Source organism: Zea mays, chromosome 3 (assembly GCF_902167145.1).
Source record: "Zea mays cultivar B73 chromosome 3, Zm-B73-REFERENCE-NAM-5.0, whole genome shotgun sequence".
NCBI classification, from domain to species: Eukaryota; Viridiplantae; Streptophyta; class Magnoliopsida; order Poales; family Poaceae; genus Zea; species Zea mays.
Window position 1 is genome coordinate 227,179,754 of NC_050098.1, and position 20,563 is coordinate 227,200,316.

General features: G+C 42.6%; 4 protein-coding genes across 5 annotated transcripts; 3 read left to right on the plus strand and 1 right to left on the minus strand.

Annotated features, from left to right (window-relative positions):
* Positions 1-864: 864 nt before the first annotated feature.
* On the minus strand, positions 865-4,133 carry LOC100193118 (uncharacterized). Of its 2 annotated transcripts, none has more exons than XM_008673889.4 (8): positions 3,433-4,133; positions 3,276-3,350; positions 3,091-3,162; positions 2,820-2,900; positions 2,141-2,238; positions 1,763-1,888; positions 1,556-1,604; positions 865-1,439 (listed from the first exon to the last, which is right to left on the minus strand). In XM_008673889.4, the coding sequence occupies exons 1-8, from the start codon at positions 4,027-4,029 to the stop codon at positions 1,269-1,271; spliced, it is 1,269 nt and encodes a 422-aa protein (XP_008672111.1). In that variant the 5' UTR covers positions 4,030-4,133; the 3' UTR covers positions 865-1,268. The 2 variants fall into 2 exon arrangements, with proteins under 2 accessions (XP_008672111.1, NP_001131751.2); NM_001138279.2 differs by having other exon boundaries at positions 867-1,439; positions 3,276-3,354; positions 3,437-4,065.
* Positions 4,134-4,207: 74 nt separating this feature from the next.
* Positions 4,208-6,026, plus strand: LOC100276085 (uncharacterized). The gene is made up of 2 exons (NM_001363859.1): positions 4,208-4,456; positions 5,711-6,026. The coding sequence occupies exons 1-2, from the start codon at positions 4,334-4,336 to the stop codon at positions 5,819-5,821; spliced, it is 234 nt and encodes a 77-aa protein (NP_001350788.1). The 5' UTR covers positions 4,208-4,333; the 3' UTR covers positions 5,822-6,026.
* A 1,773-nt stretch (positions 6,027-7,799) lies between these two features.
* LOC103651542 (putative methyltransferase DDB_G0268948) lies at positions 7,800-9,215 on the plus strand. Its single transcript, NM_001363858.1, has 3 exons — positions 7,800-8,001; positions 8,137-8,486; positions 8,629-9,215. The coding sequence occupies exons 1-3, from the start codon at positions 7,852-7,854 to the stop codon at positions 8,921-8,923; spliced, it is 795 nt and encodes a 264-aa protein (NP_001350787.1). The 5' UTR covers positions 7,800-7,851; the 3' UTR covers positions 8,924-9,215.
* Positions 9,216-14,188: 4,973 nt separating this feature from the next.
* Positions 14,189-18,932, plus strand: LOC100273130 (putative MYB-domain histone H1 family protein). The gene is given in 6 exon segments (NM_001147577.1): positions 14,189-14,616; positions 15,149-15,378; positions 17,670-17,754; positions 17,978-18,061; positions 18,148-18,477; positions 18,554-18,932. Coding segments are annotated over 6 exon segments (897 nt in total). The 5' UTR covers positions 14,189-14,466; the 3' UTR covers positions 18,572-18,932.
* The last annotated feature ends 1,631 nt before the right edge of the window (positions 18,933-20,563 follow it).

Consider the following 20,563-nt stretch of genomic DNA (forward strand, 5'->3'; position numbering starts at 1 on the left):
TCTTCGGAAAAAAGCAAAAGCTAAAAAAAACAAAAGGTTGAGTTTATATGACAAGTTGAAAAGCCAAATTTTGTAGTTCTGTAACTTCCTGAGTTTAAGAAGCTAATGATATAATCTAAAAGATCTCATTAGTTTCTTAGGATCCAAAGCTCGTTAACTGTTTTTAAGAAAATATCTAAAAATTGCACTTCAAACAAACAGATCCTTAGAGGTATACATGTCCAGACGGACTAGGTGGCCTGAAACCCAGCATGGGTTTGGCCCGGCCCAAACTCGGCATGTCACGTAGTGGACCGGGCTCGTGCTGGCCCGACCGATCACCGGACCATGCCTAGGCCGAAAACGTGGCACGACGAGCTTAGCCTAACACGTGCCAATTTTTTAAATATAAATACATATATTATACTTAAATATAGAGTATAAAATATAAGAAACATTTGTATTTGTTAGTTATGTGAGTGTAAATAAATGTTTAGAGCTAATAAATATGATCTAAACTCTTAAATATGCATACTCTTAGGCATAATTATTAACCTAGCGGACCGTGCCTAGACCTCACTCGAGGCCTGTGGGCAGGCTCGGCACGGCCCGCTAGCTAATCCAGGCCGGACCAGACCGGCATGATCCCAATCCATACTCGGGCCAGACCGGCACGGTCTACCCATTTGGACATCTATACTTAGAGGGCAACTGGCTTTTGGCAAACCGGCTGGGCAGGGGCCAAGCCCATAATCTTCCTCCTCTTTTCCTGGACTCCAATTTTGTCTAACAGGACTGCCAGTTGTGACTAGCCAGGTAGAGTGTACATAATAATTCAGGTACTCCCTTGCGCCCATCACGATACTTCAGCAATCCAGGGACACGGTGCTAAAATTTCAGAATCTATTTCATGGGCAGATGCAAGTTGTTGGCACGGAGTGCTTGGGCAGCCCGACTAGTTTTGACATAACATGAATGCAATGAAGCTACATTCTCCGGACAGATAAAATGATATCACAACATTTCACTCCAGGGGCACTAGGAATGAGGCAATTCGAAACACCAATGTTCTGCAGCCTGGAAACCTTGTACCCTATCTTGTCTGCGGGATGAAGTTGCCTGTTCCTGTCCAACATACTTCTCCATGACTGATGCTGGGTTATGGAAGTGGAGAACTACCCACCACTGGTCAGTATTGGACTTCAACAGGTTGGCAGGTTCTCTAGCGACAGTTCACCTTTGCATGGTCAACAAGTACCAGATATGTCTCTGTCGCTGTTGTCAGCAGCTTAGCTATGATGCAGAAATTTGAACCATTGCCAGTTTGCATACAGTTTAGTTTCGTTATCAAATGGTAGCTTTTCTCCTGGAAGGCCATCATCTAATATAGGGTTCTGAGGGGTAACTGGAAGCTGCTCCCTGTATCTCTTTGCCATCTCCTCTGCTTCCGAGAACACTTTCTGCAGCAGTACAAGACAAGTGATACTAAGCATATATACATAGGATGAAGATTCATCAAACAAGAGGTGGAGTATTCCGATATATAACTAGGCTGGAGTGCAACTCACTGTCTCACCTCTCTGTCTGACAGAAACAAACCAGGTGCACTCTCAAGGTCTGCTATGCTGTTGATCAAGTAGCAAAAAAAAAAAAAAAGTTTCAGAACTCTGTCATATATGTTGATGAGACCTTACCACAAAGAAAGTATTCGGTAAGATCCAGACAAACACAGCAGCTAGTTCACAACTGAATCGAGCCAGTGCTAGTGTTAGGTCAGGTTTACCTCACTGCAATTTTGTCTGGGACATTTGACTTGATCACGATAACTTTCACCTCATCATCTATCTTCAGGATGTCACTTACGGACAAAACATTGCCTCGACTAATATTCGATATGTGAAGTAAGCCACTGCAAATTAGTAGTTGAGACACTATTAGTTGCATTTACAGGGATGTGAGTCTTGATTTCTCTAGGTCAGTGGGTTGACCCAAAAGCCATGTAAATGAACTAATCTAGATTTCAAAGCGGTATGGAAACTCCATTGGGTGCCCACTTGCATTTGTTGGTTTAATAAGAAAAACAGAGTTTTTTTAGCTTATGCAGTTACACTTGACTGTAAATACACGAACAACATGCAGCCTTGTAGGTTCCATTTCACACCTTCTGTTTGTCCCAGCAATCCTAACCCGCGCACCATACGGAAAAATCTTGCAAACAGTCCCTTGTAGGAGGGTTCCTTCTTTAAGATAAGTCATTTCCTGATGATAAGTAATTCAGTACATCAGTACATTCAGCATTACAAATTCACAATATCTTTTGCAGTGTTAGTTATGTGCAGACAAATTCAATGTCAAGAAGTTGATTTATCATTGACAATTTGGCCAAGTATGCTGGCATTCCGTACATAAGTGCAGCTGTGCAAACAAATAGCCGACAACATAATTGACTGTGGTAAACAGTAAAGTACAATTAGTATTTTGGGAGCTTGATCATCCCGTCCATCCAGAAATGATAATCGTATTTGACAAAAGGAGAAATCATACAGAGTTGATTTTGACCCTTAAATTCTCTTACAATATGTAGTCAATTATTAAAAATTAATATAATCTCAGAGGCACTTTAAACACAAATCTATTGATTTAAAGTTTATGCTCTACACTTGAATATATTTAACTAATTGTTAATCAAAATTTATAAAGCTTGACTTCTGTTCTGGTCAAATATGATTATCATTTCTAGATAGAGGGAGTACAATTCAATTTATAAAACATGTATGTAATATGTAAATTTATTGACAAAGCCAGAATTGTAGCTTATAGAGAGACGTATTTGCACCAACCCATGCTTTCTTCTCACTAATTATCAGGTCGTTAGTTTCTTCATCGAGCCTTGCAATGCACACACGAATGCTGCAACCGACCTATATGCCAAGAAGCAACAAGTGATGTCAGCCAACATAACCACGAAATTTAACCTAAATATCAGATAGTGCAGTCCCTTATTTAATAAAAAAACCAGAAAGCGCAATCTGTTTCAAATATCATAACCAAGCAGTGACAATCAAATTGATGAAATGGGCATTAACAGTACTACATCCAAAAGTTCCTTACTTTATTTTTCAAGTCTGTAAATGAACTTATCCTGTCCACGAGCTCAAATTTTGGAAGAAATGCTCTCAGACCCTGAAGTGAAGTTGGCCTAAATCTTAGCCATGAACATAAGTACAAAATAACATAACTGGTGACCATTTGATACATCAATAGTAGAAAGGGGTAGGGAGAAGACTCTTCCTTGCCTCAATTCTTGTGAGTAGCCCCCCGGTGTTCCACTCGTAAATTTTTACCTCAATTGGCTCGTTGAGTTGCAGAATCTGTCTGACAAAAATGAATCACTGCATCAGCACCAAATGTCTGAATAACGAAATGCCTGAAGGGAGAACAAATGCACTCAACCTGCCTGGCGCGGTGCCATGCGAGGCGCCGGAAGAGCCGCCGTGCCGACAGTAGTGGACGCCCGCTAAGCGTCCGTCCAAGCACCTCAGCGAATACTACCGTCCCGGGCGCCACCAGCGTCCTGCTCCCGCGCTTCTGTCTGTCGTCGTCCACGGAGGGGCCCGCCACGACGCCGATGCTCCCCAGCCGAGGCAGAGCTTGTCGCGTCGGCGGGTCAGAACTGTCGCGGTCGAGCGGGAGAAGCTCCTTGGAGAGCAGCGTGGCGAGACGGTCGGCGCCGACCGCAACGTCGAGGCGCGCCTCCGTGCCAGAAACTACGACCCCGACCGCGAAGTCACCCGGCTTGGGGTCATAGCGCCGGCAGGTTCCGCTAGCAGAGTCCGCATCCTGTACTTGGCCGGCGTTGAGAAGGCGGACGAAGCCAGCGGAGAGTGCGTCGTCGAGGCGCTTGGAGTTGGCACAATTGACCGGCTGCGGTAGGCCTCGCCCTCGGGCCTGGGGCTGCGTCTGGCGAGGGGATGGGACCAGGGCTTTAGCGACGTGAAGGATGGGTTGCGGCTTCGGGACGAAAGGAAGGGCCGGCGCCGGCGTCGGCATTTCGTCGGTTGCGGGCGTTCCGGCCGGCCAAGGCGTGCAGTTACTTTATCCGAAACGATATTTCTTTTCTGTCGGAATGGGATATGAGTGGGCTGGGCCGAATGCAGGCAGGGTCGTCTGGTGCTACACTGCTACTCTTTCCACGACCCCATGGCAAAATAGCAAATTTCTCTCGATTGTGATATCAGCCCACATAGATATAACCGTTTGGGGAAAAGAATCGTGGGCTGTGACCTGTCGTCTTCGTCTCCGGCAGAGCAAAGCGGCGGCGAGGCGGGAGATATAGAGGAGAGACGAGAGCGGGATGGGGTACCTGTGGAGGGTGCGGCTGTCTTCATTTGCTGCCGGCGCGGCGACGGCTTCGGCGGCGGGGTTCTTCCTCCTCTACAAGGACCACCTGCTCGCCCGCGCTGCCATCATCAGCCAGGTGAGTTCCTCGCCTCCATCTAGCCGTTTCTTTCCTTCTGGCGGACAATCTGATTAATCACCCTTGATCTGTTGCGATTGCGAATCTGTTTGTTGTCTAGCAAAATTAGTCCCCTCTGGTTGTCTTCATACGCATTCTCACCTTTCCGTGATCTGGTTGCTGCGGCGTAAACTGTAGCCCCTGCCAAATTTCTTCGCTTGTCCGATTATTGATCGAAATGAACATTTTTTTTTGCTCCCAGAATTGAAATGGATTAATAGCAAACCACGGCCTCATCAAGGGAAATGTGTGTTGTGGTTGATTCCATTTTATGTGCTTATTATTCTGCAAGCTCCAGCCTTTCGGACTTATATATATGCTTGCAGCAAATTAATTTTCGGTTGCTGAAGAAGATTGCTGTATAATGAGAACGCTGTAGATCAGAACATGCCGTGGTCAGCTGTGTAGTCAGAGCCACATCCAGAGTTTGCCAGGCAAATTGACATCAAGATACATCACATGAATAATTATGCTCTTTTTATTGTGGCGATGAGGTGTTCTGTGCATTATACACATGTAGGGTTCCAACACTTGCCACTTAGTTGTCTTATCAAGGCATTCTGTACTATGACTTGTGGATCTCCACAAACTGCTTATCTTTTAATACTAACTATGTGTTGCTGTTGAGTTACATGTTTGTTGTCAAACTATGAACCCTTAGAGTTAGAGGCAGTGTTGGTGAAAGAGTTTGCACTCACCGGATGAGAGATATTATGATAGTCTCGGGGCACCTTGCATCTGCCAATTGCATTAGCTAACAAGGTCAATCGAGCTTCTTCTATAGAAGTATTATCTATGCCCTGGTGGCCGATGGATTTCGTAAGTTGACTTACCAAATTAACTTGTGGCGTGCTATTAATTTTCAAGAATAGTTATCTCAACTGGAGGGTTCATGTAACTTTGTTCCTGTGGTTTTGTAAATGGTAGTTGAACTTAAATTTACTTTTATCTAACTTTTGGTGTAGTCATCTGTGCATAAACAAGCAAACTAGTCTTGATTTTATGCATTTAAATCTATTTACGGATTAAATATATATGATTGTTGTGATGTTTCTTTTTTGGTTAGAAATATTACAACCTCATGATGAATTTTCCATTTATGTCTTTGTTTTCCCTTATCAGGCCGGTAGTTTAACGCAACATTTGCAGAAAGGAGAGCAGTTAAAATTGGTTTGTGTTTGACTAGTGGTTAAGATTTGATGTGCTTATTTCCAGGTGGAGGACATCAAGGAAACTTCTGAAAAGCATTATGCAGCCCTAAATAAGAGGATATCAGCACTGGAAAGCAGAAGAGAACCAGGAACTATCAAAGAGGCATCAGATTAATTCTGAGTTGGGCTTATGTCATGGTTACATCTGCCCATGTGTTTTTGATTGCTGCAGGCGGTATAAACTGCAGCATTTTAAGCTGTACTATTGTGTTGTTGAAATTCTATGAACTCTGAATTTGAATTGTGTTACACTTCTTGTCTATGTCGTCTTTATGAGATGGACAAGATCAAATAAAATACATTTTTTCTTGATAGAATAAGTTATCAGATGTGTGCAAAGTATCTTTTTTTTTTGTCTTCGTGACCATTTGCTAAACAACAGTATTGGCACTTGTTAGTCTATGGCTCTGTGCATTGCATTGCTTTTGAGCACTTCGGCAATTTACATGTGAATTTTGTACAATCACGGGTGACTGCAAAGCCTGTAATGAGACGGTTACTTGAACTTCACGCTGGTATTCAATCTGAATGGTGAGACTATCTTCCTAAGTTCACTTCTATGGTCAATGTTGGCTAAGTCCTGGTTATAGGTTGTAGAGTAACTCATGCCTTAGTATTTCTTGTAACCATTCCTCAAATGTGTGCTGGCATCCAGATTTTGCTTGCAGCTGCAAATTCAGGGGCATCTTCAAAGATGGTAAGGGAACAATCTGACATCTCTGGGATGGTGACTATAGTTGTGTCCTTTGTGATCTCCACTGTGAAGAAACAACTTATCACCTATTCAATTGTCCTTTGCTGGAACCATATGGGTATTCATTGGGACCATTCATTGGACTTCTCTATGATCATATCCGCAATGGAGCATTTCGGAAATAAGTTCTTTATGCAAATAATGGTCGTTTCGCCCTGGGAAATTTGGAAGCAAAGGAATGTGGTCATATTCAGAGAATATATTCCTTTTTTTCTCCTCTTGGAGGCTTTGTTTCAAGGACACGTTGAAGCTTCAGCTGCTGAGAGTTGCCCCTGAGCTTAGATCGGAGATATCCTTTTGGCTTGATTCTTTATACTCTTCCCTCCCTCTCTCTCTTCCCTGCTAGTCCGTCCCTCCCTCGTTTTCTTTCTTTATTGCTGTTTCGCTCTCTTGTATAGTGTTGTTTTTTGTTTTGATTGAATAAAAAGTTTTCAGCTGTAGGGGCTTCCCCTACCGTTTTCCCGGTAAAAAAGAAAAGCCGGCCGTGTTTGCTGCTGCAATGGTGAGCGAACTTGGTTTCTGAAATCTGAAGGCATGGTGAGAACGTATTTTGCGTAACCGGGGTCATTGGCTGATCATCTTGGAGGATGCTAATGGATTAGCGGCCTTCCTGGCTTTCTTGGTCAGCAATAATATCTAACTCTTTGGACTATGAAGTGTCCTGATGCGGCTGACTGGCTGAGTGTTCTCTTACCGATTGCCACACATACGAGTAACAGACAAGGATGAATGGTTTGCCATCTTCGTTGGACTGCGAGGAAACTTGGATTCTGAAGGCTCCACGAGAACATGTCTGCAACGTCAGAGGCATTGACAGATGATTTTGAAGCCTGGCATTCATCATGGCGGTTTGTTGACCGACAATGTTCTTGATGGGCTTTGTGCTCCCTGAAAACAACTTCTGTCAGCCGGTGAAATGCCATCCGGTGCACTTACCTACTGTAGCTGTGCATTCCGGCGTTCACAGGCTCACAGTTGTTGTTTGAATAGAACTTGTTGTTCTATAACTCATCTGATAATATTTGATTAGTGATTATTAATTTATGATACGATAGGGCCTAATTTTCAACCATCTTCAATGATGCTTGAAGTCAGGTTCTGCATACTAGGTGTTATACTTGAGAAGCAAGAAACCGTGGGTGTGAGTGTGACAACCAGAATGAAGTCAGCAATGTCCTCATTTCAACACACAAACATTATCTATCTCTATTATTCATAGACAGTCATGGCACCGAGCTGCGGTTGCCATCTTGTTCACGTCACTGCCTTCACAAGCCCTTGCTACTTTTTTCAGATCTAAATCTGAAGCAACGGCCAGAGGAACTCAGGTTGGATTGGACAGTGGTCCGTTCCATTGGGATTGGGTGGGTCTGGGGACCTAGGCAGACCAGATGGCCGGGCTATTCACCGAGCAGGCTGCTGTGTACGCCGCAGCACGGCCGGCGTACCCGAAGGATCTGTTTGCCAAGCTCTCGGCGCTCACTGCTCACCACCGCCGCGCTTGGGACGTCGGTACTGGCAATGGCCAGGCAGCCATCGGTGTAAGCATGCGTCTTAAGTCCCTGCTCTCTCTCTCTCTCTCTCTCTCTCTCTCTCTCTCTCTCTCTCTCTCTCTCTCTTGTCTACAAATCAGCGTCTTCGACCTCATGTGTACAGCGATGGACGACGCCGTGCAGGTCGCGGAGCACTACGACAGCGTGGTGGCCACGGACGTGTCCGCGGAACAGCTGCGGCACGCCACGCCACACCCCAAGGTCCGGTACCTGCACACCCGCGACGCCACGCCGGGGGAGGAGGACCTCGTCGCCATGCTGGGCGGCGGCGAGGCCAGCGTGGACCTCATCACGGTGGCACAGGCCGTGCACTGGTTCGACCTCCCGGCGTTCTACGGCGCCGCGCGCCGCGTCCTGCGGAGGCCCGGCGGGGTGATCGCGGTCTGGGGCTACAACTACCGCGTGAGCCCCGTGGAGGACATGATGGCGCGTTTCTTCAGCACCACGCTGCCCTACTGGGACCCCCGAGCTCGGTACAACACTGCTATGCTAATCCTGACCAACTATATTATATGCCTATAATGCAAATGGATTGGTTGCGACGAACACCAAAAAGAAAGCAGGAAAAGAGAACATCTTTATTTGTCGGATGTGAGTGATGCTTCATCCATGCAGGTATTGCACTGACGGATACCGGGACCTGCCGTTCCCCTTCGAGGACATCGGGCTCGGGAAGGAAGGAGAGCCGGCGAGCCTCGACGTGGAGCACGAGATGTCGTTCGAGGGCCTGATTGGCATGCTGAGGTCCTGGTCGGCGGTGACGACGGCGAAGCAGCAGGGCGTGGACCTGCTGGGGGCCCGCGTCGTGAAAGAGCTGGAGGAAGGGTGGGGTGGGGCGGAGCTGGTGCGGAAGGTCACATACAAGGCCTTCCTCCTGGCAGGCACCCCGGGGCCCATGGCTGATGAGTAATCAATGAGGACCTGTTTGGAAATATAGTTTTCTCGTTCTACAGTATTTCAATACTATAGTATGTCGTATGTTATAACATAAAACTGTAGTTTTAGCAAAACTAAAGTAAAATCAAAGTAGTTCTTCATACATAGCACTGTTTGGTAGCATATAGTTTTTGGCTTATATAAATAAGGAAGATAAGTTTAAATTCAAATAGCTACAACTTATGATGGGCTGCATCATCGGTAAGACAAGTTTAAATTCAAAACAGTCTGTTGTAACCATCTGAGTATCGAAGTTCACAAAGTTGAAGAATTAGCAATTAGCATTCAAATGCTTCTATGTATGGAATTCTGAGTACGTAGAAATCTACTCAGTTGGAAACCTGCGTACTGAATGAGTATTGAACTTCATGTGCTAATTCTACTTAAAAAATCGAGTCCGTGTATCGCCCCAGCACCAAGTGCATCCACAGTAGCTTGCCCCAAGCGTTCTATCGGCACGCACAGAGCAGAAAACTTAGGTCTAGACCTGTGTATCGAATACTCTAAAAATACCACAATTTAAGCTAAACAATGGTATTGAAAACTCTGTATTCTAGTGATCTCCCAAACAGCTTTTGGTCTAGAATACTGTAGTATTTCTCAAAAACCATAAAAAAAAACTCCACTTCCAAACAGGCCCTAAAGCGTTGGGCCCCCTTCCAACGCCCTGCACCTTTGTTTGGAAACTCTAGTATTTACTTTAATCTACATCTATTAAAATAAATTAAACTATAAATTGGTTTAATTTACACTTTAATCTATCTCAATACATGTAAATTAAGCTGAATATTAGAGTATTCAAATAAAGCCATGATGATTTTTAAGACAAGCATTTGTCCACTGAAGTTATTATACCGAAGATAACTATACCCACTGTAGTAAGAGAATAAAGTCAACACATAGCAGTGCAAAGATGTCTGTTCGTTTGGCTTTAATCTGTACACACTTCTACTTCTATAATTTGTCTCTATAAATCACAGCTACAGCAGTCTGAATAATCGGCCTTAATCCGATACGAACAACCTCACATGAATGAAAGCAGACGCAGAAACGTACATGTCTCCTGTTAGATGCGACATGATCTTTTATCAGGTCACTTTGGGTTTGGAAGTCAGAAAAGCTGTCATGCTTACACGGTACAAAAAAACATAGAACAATGTTGCATCTACAAAATCGCCCTCATCGTCGTCTTCATCATCTTTCATGTACAAAACCCGAGCTTTTCTAGGGCGTGGCTGCTTCCCAGTTGAAACCTAGGACTCGTTTCACCAACCAAGGTGGGTATCTGTTCACCTGTGACACTTCCGAACATTTCAAGGTCTCTCAAAGAGTGGCTCCCTTCATTGATGTCAACAGTTTTTCACCATCTGCAATCCAGCATTTGCTTACACTTCAAGTACGGTAACAGCACGGGAGCAGATGATGTTGCATGTGGAGAGCGTACAGTAGATGTAATAAACTATTGCAAAGCTTTGCGAGCTGCTTCTCTCTCGAAATCTTTGTCGTTTGGCTTCTGCAGCATCCTGCTGCTTTCAGCCCTTCTTGGCTTCTTGCCAAGCTTTATCCTCAGCTTGCAACCGACCTCTCCAAGGTAAAAGCATAAACCACTTAATATACCAGAGACATGTTAAACCGCTAAAACCTAATTACTTGTTTTCTAGAGATAATAAGAATTTTTGTTTTTTTTTCTCGAACGCACAGGAGGACTGCACGTCATTATATTAAGAAAGGAAAAGGTCTAAGAGGACCAAAGTACAATGCCTGTAGGGCAAACAGAATTTTTGTTTTAACTCAACGTGTCCCTAATGGCCAAGTTTTCCTGAAACAATATCATTGTAAATTGATGCATATTGAGTGGCAGCCCATGGTCAATGTCACGTCAAAATCGTCTCAGACACAATCCATTTCATGTTCATCTCTACGGTCGTCCCAGACACAATTCAAAACCCAACAACCCATTCACTTTCATGTCCGGTCTACCAGAAAACACCAAGTGCACATCCGTACTGCTTTATATTGATGAGAAATCACTGTACTACATGTGCTTCTCCGTTAAATCAGAGGAATGGTTATTATGTGCTAGCCTGCTAAGGTCATTAAGGGTAAGAATCCTGAAAAGGGAGTAAGGATTTGGCAGAGCTCCAGGTCCAAAAATCTCCTGAGTTGTTTGTTTGAGCAGTTTTCCCTCTACCATAGACCAAAAAAAAACTGTCTTAAGATTCTTCATCTAAGCACAAAAATTCTAGATCTAAGATGGAGTAGGTCTTCTAAACAACGCATGTGAACATTTGGAAGAATTTAAGAGACAAGAAGATAAAAAAAATGGAGGGTAGCACCGGTAAGACTGTTGACGTTCAAGACTTGATGAAAAATCTGGGGAATGTCTCTCCCCTGATCAGAGTCTTTTCTTAGGAAGACAATAAAATACAAAGGAATAGAGAAGCACAGGCTAAGCCTATTAAGTGATGTGTGGCCACTACTTGTTGATTACTTGATTGATAAAACCAGTTGCTAAAGGCTGAACTTCTAAATGATAACATCTGTCGTTATAACAGTGAAGGCAGGGGATAAGATGCCTTTAAATTATGGATTTAACAACATATATTACAATTTCACCCCCTACTTGAATGACACTCTCATATACTTTGTGGTGAAGTGCAACCAATCCAACCTATTGAATTTAAAAGAATTCTCATAGTATTTTGGTGGCAAAGAGCCCATTTTATATTTATAGTGCTGCCACAACAACTACAAGGATGAATATAAACGAAAACGACATCTAAATGATAATATGTCACGAAAGGGCCTTAGTTGAGTTGGTTAGGTGATTTTAGTAGCATTCCTCGTGTCCTGAGTTCGACTCTCTATGGAAGCAAAATTTAGGCTGGATTTAAAAATTCTCTTGTCCGTCTCACGCCAAAGTACAGATCTAAGATCTTGCTCGGTAGTGGTTGTTCTCACATGAGCTATTATGGGGCAAGGGGTGTCGAGCTTTTTTTAAATGGTAATATGTCTCAATGAGTTGAATTGTTACTTAATTAGAAACATATTTTGTTGGAAATTCACAAATTGTGATGAAAATCTATCAACATGTTTCGGAAAATACTGATTTTCAAAATTGCATGTGTTTCTTGGCAGAAGTCGTCGTCAAACTCATCATGCATCAGGCCTGATAAGACATATTTTGTTGAAAATTCACTAATTATGATGAAAATTTGTCAACATGTTTTGGAAAAATACCGATTTCAAAATTATGTGTTTCTTGGTAGAAGTCGTCAAGCTCATCCTACATCAAGCCTAGTAAACAAAACAAAAGTAGCATCAGTTTTGTGATTTAAGAATGCAAGCTTATATATTAGATACAAGTGGTCGGCCGTGCAAGTGAGGCAGCAGAAAACATAGCGAGAGATAGGCACAAAGGCATTATATATGGTTATGTTCGTAGGCGGAAAACAGGAGGGTTTGATTGAGATTCCAAATATTGATAGACCTATCAGCTTGTTCGCTGCGGCTGCAATCCGGCTGCGGCTGCGGCTTCTACAGTATTTTTCTCTCTATGGATTGCAGCTGCAGCAGTCCAAACAGCTGCAACAGTGTCGGCTTGTAGCCAGCCGAACACGCCCATAAACAATGCAATAAAGGATTGAACCTGCATATGAAACCGGTAGAATACTGGTTCAACCAAAGCTTATGGTTGTCCCTCAAAACGAATAAAAGTTGAATATGCATACGTTCATCACCTCACTTACCAAATTACTAGTGCCATGAACTCTGTCCCAAAAACTAAAGCAATTATCATTTTTTTTCGAGGAATCAAATTATTTAAACCCTGATCAAAATTATACAAAAAATACTAACATTTATAATACATTGCGTTTTCATAATATTATTCAGGACTTCTTTTTCCGGAGACCGGAGGGGTCAGCACTGCCCTTATTCAATCATGCAAACTGACTTATCATTTCTCTTGCAACCCAACTTAGTCATCTCAATGCTATCGGAATAACCATCCAATATTTGAAGATTATTCTCCATCTCATTTCACATCTATGTTGGATAAAAATGTAAAATATCCAACATTATAAATATAAATTATTTTGAAACCATTTGCATCATATAATAATTATGACTAATTAACTATTTATATAATTATTTTAATATAATAATTGATATGTGTTGGATACCTAGGAATAGAGTACCAAAGAAGACCCCAAAGCCTCCAAAAACAGCCCATGTGCCAAGCAATTCGGCGGGAAGGCCCGAAAGGCCACCCGAGGATGGCCCGCCAAGCCAACCGGTCCACCGAACAAATGTCCGCCGAGCAACCCAGCAAGACGACAACCGACTCTCAGAGAGGGCCGACCTGACACTATCAAGTCAGGTTGACACGATGGGACATGACCGAGCCATGCCCGAACCGTGAAAGCGGTACCGAGGGGTCTCTGTCAAACAAGACAACGGGACCAAGGGGACCGGACAACCCCTGCTATAGAAACATTAGCATCGGGGTCTCTACAGTGGCCCATACACCGGAGGGGACAGGACAATATGCGCTAACACCCCATATCGAACACAAATATTATTGTACTCCGGTTCCAGGAAGGCAGAAACCACAACAAATATGCATCATTACTTGATGGATGTGTAATTTTAACATTATATAAAGGATATATTCATCTTATGTTTAATAAATTTGAACATGGATAATCATATTACCTAGTATTTTGCTTTTTTTATATCGTTAGTTTTTTTAATTAATGAAATTTATTAATTATTATATATTATATATACTTTTATTATATTGTGTATATTTAGTTATTAAAATATTTTCTCTTTAATAGTTGTGTTTATCTACGGTGTTATGTAGCTATATTTTGAATCCTATTATTCACAAAGATTTTTATTGTACTAAAAAATGTAGATGAATGATATATGTTACCTTTAAATTAAGTAGATATCTGAATTCGAATCTAATTGTTTGAATTTAAATTTAAGAGTGATAGACAGTGGTATTTAAAAATATTTATATTCATTTGAGTTTAAATTTAAGAGTGATAAACTGTGGTATTTGAATTCGTATTCGTATTCATATGCATTTCAATTAGAATTCACCAGTACCTACTACTAGTTGACTAGTGGTGTGAGGCCTTGCCAACTGCCAACGCGACTCAGCCTCTGGCAATTAATCCCCTCGCCTTCGTAAGCTCAGTCCTCCACTCCTCCACCTCTCCCACCCAACAACAAAACAAGCCTAATGGCTTCCTCTCCATCTCACGCCACTGCGTTGCCTACTTGCCCTAGAACCCTCGCCGCCGCCCCTCTTTAGGATTCCCATGTCCCTGGTCGCCCCCTGACACGCCCGCCCCGGATCCTGCACCGGAATTCCGCGTGGAATTCCGGGCCGAACCGCCTCTCTGCGTGCGCCTCCGACCACCAAACTCTCTCACACGCGCGCGCGCGCACGTCTGAGGCGGTTGGATTCTCCGGTGGGGGTCCCTTGGTCTCGATTTGCTGCTGATGGGGGTGCCGAAGCAGCGCTGGACGCCGGAGGAAGAGGCCGCGCTCAAGGCCGGCGTCGCCAAGCACGGGCCCGGCAAGTGGCGCACCATCCTCCGGGACTCGGACTTCAGCGCGCTCCTGCGCCTCCGCTCCAATGTTGACCTCAAGGTGACGCTCGGATCGCCGGGGAGGGCGGGCGGTGGGTTTTTGGCGATCAGCTGGGGGAGTACGGAGGAAATCTCCAGTCTTTTTAGTAGCGAAAGAAAATTGCGGTTTTGAACGGTCCATACAGCTTGGCGTGTTCCTTATTTGGTTCTAGATCGGGATTTTAGGTGGTTGGTAGAAGGAATTGCATAGAGTTTGAGAGCACGGCTCGAGAGTAATCTGGGATGCCAGGAACTTCTAGCCAATGCATTATGATGCCCAAAAAGCTTCCACACCCCCTTTGTTTCATTCCATGTACATGTTTTTATTTTCACCTTATTAGGTCTTGATGATTCTTTGAGAGGTCACTTCCATGTGGAGATCTTGTTCACCATAACTGTGATTTGTTTGTTAGACACCATCTGTATTTAGTCTAAGTTCATTTTGAATGCCTGTATTGATGGAGCCTTTTGCAATTATGATACTCCCAACAACCCGTTTTGCCGGAATGCCGAACGGAGTACAAATGAATCTTCTGTATGGTCTATATGTGCAGGACAAGTGGCGCAACTTGAGCGTCACCGCAGGAGGTTACGGGTCTAGAGAGAAGGCAAGGATGGCGTTGAAGAAAGGCAGGCGCGTGGTGCCTAAGCTTACTGCTGAGCCAATGGATGTAGATGAGAAGGATATGGACAACGCTCATGACACAGTCATTGATGTGGAACCGTTAGCAATGGCTTTCGAGCCCTTGCCTTTTTTGGAAAGCCCAGATAAGTCAGTTGCTAGGTCAGTAGACTTGGTGCAAATATTTCATCGAAGTTACTTATTGTATTTATGAGTAACCTACCTTTTCAGTTCGCGATCTTCCTTTTTGGTGAATGTCTTTTCTGTGAATACGTGGGACTAGATAGAAATCGTTGATATAAATTGATCTGTAATCTTGATTCTAGTCCTCCCTGGTTAAAAATTAAAGCTAAAGTGGACAGTAAGGGAATTTCGTTTTAAACCATATTAAGGTATCTGAACTGTCGCCACAACTAGTGCAGGAATTTGTTTGCAGTTGTGTTTTGAGTTGGGGTTCATGATTTTGTTTGCACAATCAGTTGCAACTTACAAGCACATTAAATGTCAAACCTAAAATAAACATATAAACAATGATCTTGTAGCAAATAAAAAATGCTTGCCTATTTTCTATCATATTATAAGCATTCATACATTTCCTTCGATGTTCAATTTGAACTCTCTCTGTCTCTCATCATGTGTTCAGTTATTAAAGTTTATATGTTTATTTTTTAGGAAATGAAATATAAATTGTTACTCTCTCCCTTTTATGTTAGAAGGCTTGTTTTATTTAATGATGTTCAAATATGAAAGACACACATAGTTCCTAATGCTGTCATATACATCAAAACGCTAGTTAACTTCATGGACAAAGGATTGAATTGTTTTTCTCCAACCCAATTTGTTTGTACTTTGTACCAAAGCAACAGAGCAGTAATAGCTATGGCAAGCATGTATGCATGCAACAGTGCGAATGACTCTTTGTCGTGTGCATGTATGTACAGAGTAGTAATATGGACTTGGGCCAATTTACAGATTAGCAATTTTTTTTTGTCCTTGTTCCCAAATAAATGCGCTTGCTAAAACTGAATGGTGGGACCTTGCTGCTGAATTGATGGTAACTGCCCGTCAGAAGCTACAAAGATATGGTCATCATAATAGAAACATGAGGCTCTGCACATGCACATGTTAAACTATTTATAGCCAGTGCGACAATAGTGAGCTATGTGCACACAATCATTAAATCATTCTCACAAAGAAAACAGATTAATAAATGTTGACCTGACTGATACTCTTACTATACAAGTTGGACAGGCTCTCTATGTTTAAACCAGTCAACACTTCTGATTGGGGCAGAGGGATGAGGGTTATCGATGTCTAAAACCACGGGTCTACGGTGGTAGTTCGGAACGATGAAACCCAATCATGATATCCCATCCACAATTAGTTACAGAAAATCAATACAAAGAATTCAAATACAACACACTACCAACCTAATAACTGTGTGATAGTCATGCTCAATCATGCAGCCTCCTTCCTTTCTTGTTCTTCGCTTTCTCTCTGCTCAGGCAACCCAATGCTGGTGGTCATGAATCAGCCGCTGCTAGCCAACATCTCACACCAGGCAGTAGTGAAATTGATTGTGCGCAATGTTCTCTTCTCTTGTGTGCTCCCAGTTTTATTGGCGAAGGCTTAATCTTGCATCAGATGTTGCTGCTTCCCAAGTCGTGGGGGTCATGTCAAATTGTCAACGATTGTTGGTAGTCATGTACTCATGTTCAATGTTAGATGTCTCCCATGTCTCAGCAACATAAATCCACATCATCTCCATCTCTTCTCCTCTCCCCTGTACCTCACTACAACCCTTCGGATCTGTGGTGTACTGCCGAGTGGAGTGGTGACCCAGACAGAATCGAGATGTTGACCTTGCTTGACCCGACCCTTGATTTGGATGTCCTGGGGTTGCAGAATGCGCCCGATCCTGACCACAGTGATCTTTCTTGCTTTTTTTAGTCTGCAACAAGTTGTGTTCAGTAAAGCTAACTTTGGGACATTATTGGATGTATCCACATGTTTTAATCATCTTCCATACATCATATCAGTTTTAGCATTTTCGCCTCCTCCATGGTCTGTGCTCTACTGAGATGTTCTGGTAAGAGTCCTAATTTGTTCTTATGGTGTATGCAATACATCTGGAGTCTGGAGCACAGTTTCCACGTAAACTAAAAAGGTTACTGTTATGCTAATAGGAATATGCAGTTGACACATACGTCCTCTGAGTTCCACGCACGCTGTACTCTTCCTAGTGTTCAATTCCTTACAGAGGTTGTCTAGATATGAATGTTGATACTTTTGTGTAACATGTTTATCAGTACATAATTACATATCTTTTTTATTTTGTTTATTTAACTGTGATAGCATATTGTTACTGTTTAACTCTTTATTTTATTCAGCATACTGCTTTCTTGATGCTTGGTCATCCAGTGTGATTTTATGTATATGTCTGATTTTTCCAGGCTCGATGATCTCATAGTAGAAGCTATAAGGAAGCTTAACGAGCCATCTGGGTCCAATAAGGCAGTCATTTCTGGATATATTGAGGTTTGTGGATATAAATTTATAGTGTGCTCACTTGTTTTTTGTTTGTTTTGTTTAACTTAAATCAGCTGTCCTACTAATTCTTTTCTGGTCATTGCTGTCTGTAATGGGAATATTTGTCTCATCCTTCTGTATGAACCATCTCTGCTGAATTTTTGCTAGCTTGGGACAATCATTTATTACTTTTTTTGGGGGTATGGATTTAACTTAATTGTCTATATATTAGGACCAATACTGGCCGCCTGCTGATTTTCAATACCTGCTATCTACAAAATTGAAGTCATTGGTTAATTCTGGAAAATTAATCAAGGTCTGTCCCTCCCTCCTACCCTGGCTAGTCTTTTTAGGAATAAAGTGGGGCCTTCAAGCTGCATACTATTTGAATCGTGATTGTAGGTAAACCAAAAGTACAGAATTGCACCAAGTTCTTCCTTGGGCGGAATAAGCACTAAGGTATCCTCTTCTGAAGGGATGAACACAGAAAATAATAATGTTAAACGGCTAACTAAGCCTCAAGTGGTTGCTGAACTGGAGAAGATGAAAGGCATGACCAGGGAAGAGGCTGCTGCCTTTGCTGCCAAGGCAGTTGCCGAGGCAGAAGTAGCAATGGCAGAAGCTGAGGAAGCAGCAAGAGTTGCAGAGGCTGCAGAAAATGATGCTGAAGCTGCAAAGGCTTTTCTTGATGCTGTCATTTTGTCAATGAGAAACAGGAACGCTGCTTCCATGGTATAGTGAACCCGCCCTTTGTTATTGTATAGCTGGTACATGAACTCTACAACTGATAACCCTTCTATAAATGCAGATACTTCGAGCTTGCTGATCCTTTACCCATGCAGCACACCGATGTTCTGCTGCAAAGATTTTCTGGATAGACGAGTTTCTTGTATAGCCTTATAGATCATGGCGGGTTTTCAACAGCTTGCTGTTGTCCTGTGCTGTGCAGCCAATCGACAACATGATAACAAGAATGATCGAGAAAGTAGTCTTCATTTTTTTTTGTTTCCCATTGTGTTGCTTTGTAATTAAACTATAGCCTTTTCCCTTCATTAGTTGATGAAGTGATGTCGTCTAATAGAACAACTGTAGTGAAAAGAAAATGTCAGAAAGCCGCCTTAGTTAATGCAAATTGCTGTGATAGTATTTTTGCAGAAATGATTATATGGTGACAGCGTTTAAGATTATAACTGCCTTGCAGTTGCCGTCGATTATATGCCTGTAATAGCTAGTTTGGGAACTCCATTTTTCTAAGAGATTTTTTTTATTTAGAAAAATATAACACCTTAGTAAAATGAGGTTTCCAAACTAGCCCTAAGATTGACAACTTCCCTTTGGATACCAGCAAAACTGTACAGCACAAAATGGTGTTTCGTAATCATCTCGTTACATCTGGTTCTGGTTTAGTTAACTTGTGCCTGGATGTAAATTTGATTGGGGCTGCTGTGTTTCTATCCCTAGATGGAATTGGAATTATGATTTTACATATTTAGGTCTTTTTAAAAACGAAAAACAAGTTTAAGCTTGTTCGGTTAGAGTGACTTGATGGTGTGAAATATAGGGACAAAAATTATAATTGTTCTTCGTTTACAATTGTGATTTTGCCTCTACTTTTGAATTTGACTTTTATGTAATGTGATTTTGTCTCTGTGTTTCACACTAAGTGCTTGACAAAACAAAGCTAAATTTATTCTTCGTTTTTAAAAAGGATGTCCGAAATCACAATTCACAAAGTTGAATTTCATATGTTAAAATCACAATCGCACTTCCATCCAAGGACAAAAACACAACAACCCCAATTTAATTTGTTTAGGACATGAATTGCAGCAGCCCTCTGAGCGTTAGTACACCATAAATCACAATTGAGATGAGGACTACCATGTGTCACCATTGTCGCCTCAAGCACCACCACCGAGGCATAGAGAGTAGTAGGGGATGTTAGTTAATCAGTTGAATTGTGAAACCGAGCGTAGAGAGTAGTGCCGACAAGCTGAGGCACAACGACGCTAGATAGACATGATGCTTATTTTGTTCGAGACCATCTAGGTTCAACATGATCAATTCTAGCGGTAACTGCAAGCCAATCGTGCACATTAATTTGCATTCATTAACATGACTTGTAGCACCATCATCACCACTATGAATGTTTCCTCCTGCCTCCTTATAGACACATGTGTCTCTAACGATATAGTCTGGTGGACTTCAAGGCTAGTGTTTGTACCAATTTGCATCACTAGTTTACCCTATGACACTAGACTTATCCTCACCAATACAAGGTGCGATAGTGTCAGTCATGATTGTCATTGTCACGGGCCATACCTATCACCACCCTACTGACACCATCTGTCACTGTCATGATTGCCATTGCATCACCTACACTGATAGTGTCAGTCAGTCAGGTCATTGGAGCTCCACCTTAGATGTTTTGCCTACAACACCAGAGCCTTTAGTTTAAGTAACTTCCTTAACTAGCACCTTTGAGACACTTCTTTTGCCAGTAGCGTCGTCAAATCTCTCGTAGCCTATTGCAACTCCTCGAGTCAGTCAGCCAACACCAGAGATAGAGCTTGAGCTAGCATCTACTGGACAAACAATAACTTCTAACTCTGATGAGGATGCCCTTGTTAGTTCGAGTCACTAGTACAATTTGGCTCTATACAAGCGGTAGGATTTTTACATCACATGCGGTTCGGTTAGAAAACCGCCTGTGATGTCCCAGGCGGTTTAGTACGCCTGTGATGTAATAGTATCACAAGCGGTTTTTGTTTAGGACCGCCTGTGATGCTCTATCCTTTTCACAAGCGGACCCTAAGACAAA

What these genes read in the sequence shown, in the direction of transcription:
- LOC103651542 (NM_001363858.1), top strand. Translation starts at nt 7,852, where the DNA reads ATGGCCGGGCTATTCACCGAGCAGGCTGCTGTGTACGCCGCAGCACGG. An exon ending in ATGGCCAGGCAGCCATCGGT is followed by an intron (nt 8,002 to 8,136) that starts GTAAGCATGCGT and finishes GACGCCGTGCAG; the next exon opens with GTCGCGGAGCACTACGACAG. An exon ending in TACTGGGACCCCCGAGCTCG is followed by an intron (nt 8,487 to 8,628) that starts GTACAACACTGC and finishes TCATCCATGCAG; the next exon opens with GTATTGCACTGACGGATACC.
- LOC100276085 (NM_001363859.1), top strand. Translation starts at nt 4,334, where the DNA reads ATGGGGTACCTGTGGAGGGTGCGGCTGTCTTCATTTGCTGCCGGCGCG. An exon ending in GCGCTGCCATCATCAGCCAG is followed by an intron (nt 4,457 to 5,710) that starts GTGAGTTCCTCG and finishes GCTTATTTCCAG; the next exon opens with GTGGAGGACATCAAGGAAAC.
- LOC100193118 (XM_008673889.4), bottom strand. Translation starts at nt 4,029, where the DNA reads ATGCCGACGCCGGCGCCGGCCCTTCCTTTCGTCCCGAAGCCGCAACCC. An exon ending in CATGGCACCGCGCCAGGCAG is followed by an intron (nt 3,351 to 3,432) that starts GTTGAGTGCATT and finishes TTTGTCAGACAG; the next exon opens with ATTCTGCAACTCAACGAGCC. An exon ending in TGTTTCTGTCAGACAGAGAG is followed by an intron (nt 1,440 to 1,555) that starts GTGAGACAGTGA and finishes GTACTGCTGCAG; the next exon opens with AAAGTGTTCTCGGAAGCAGA.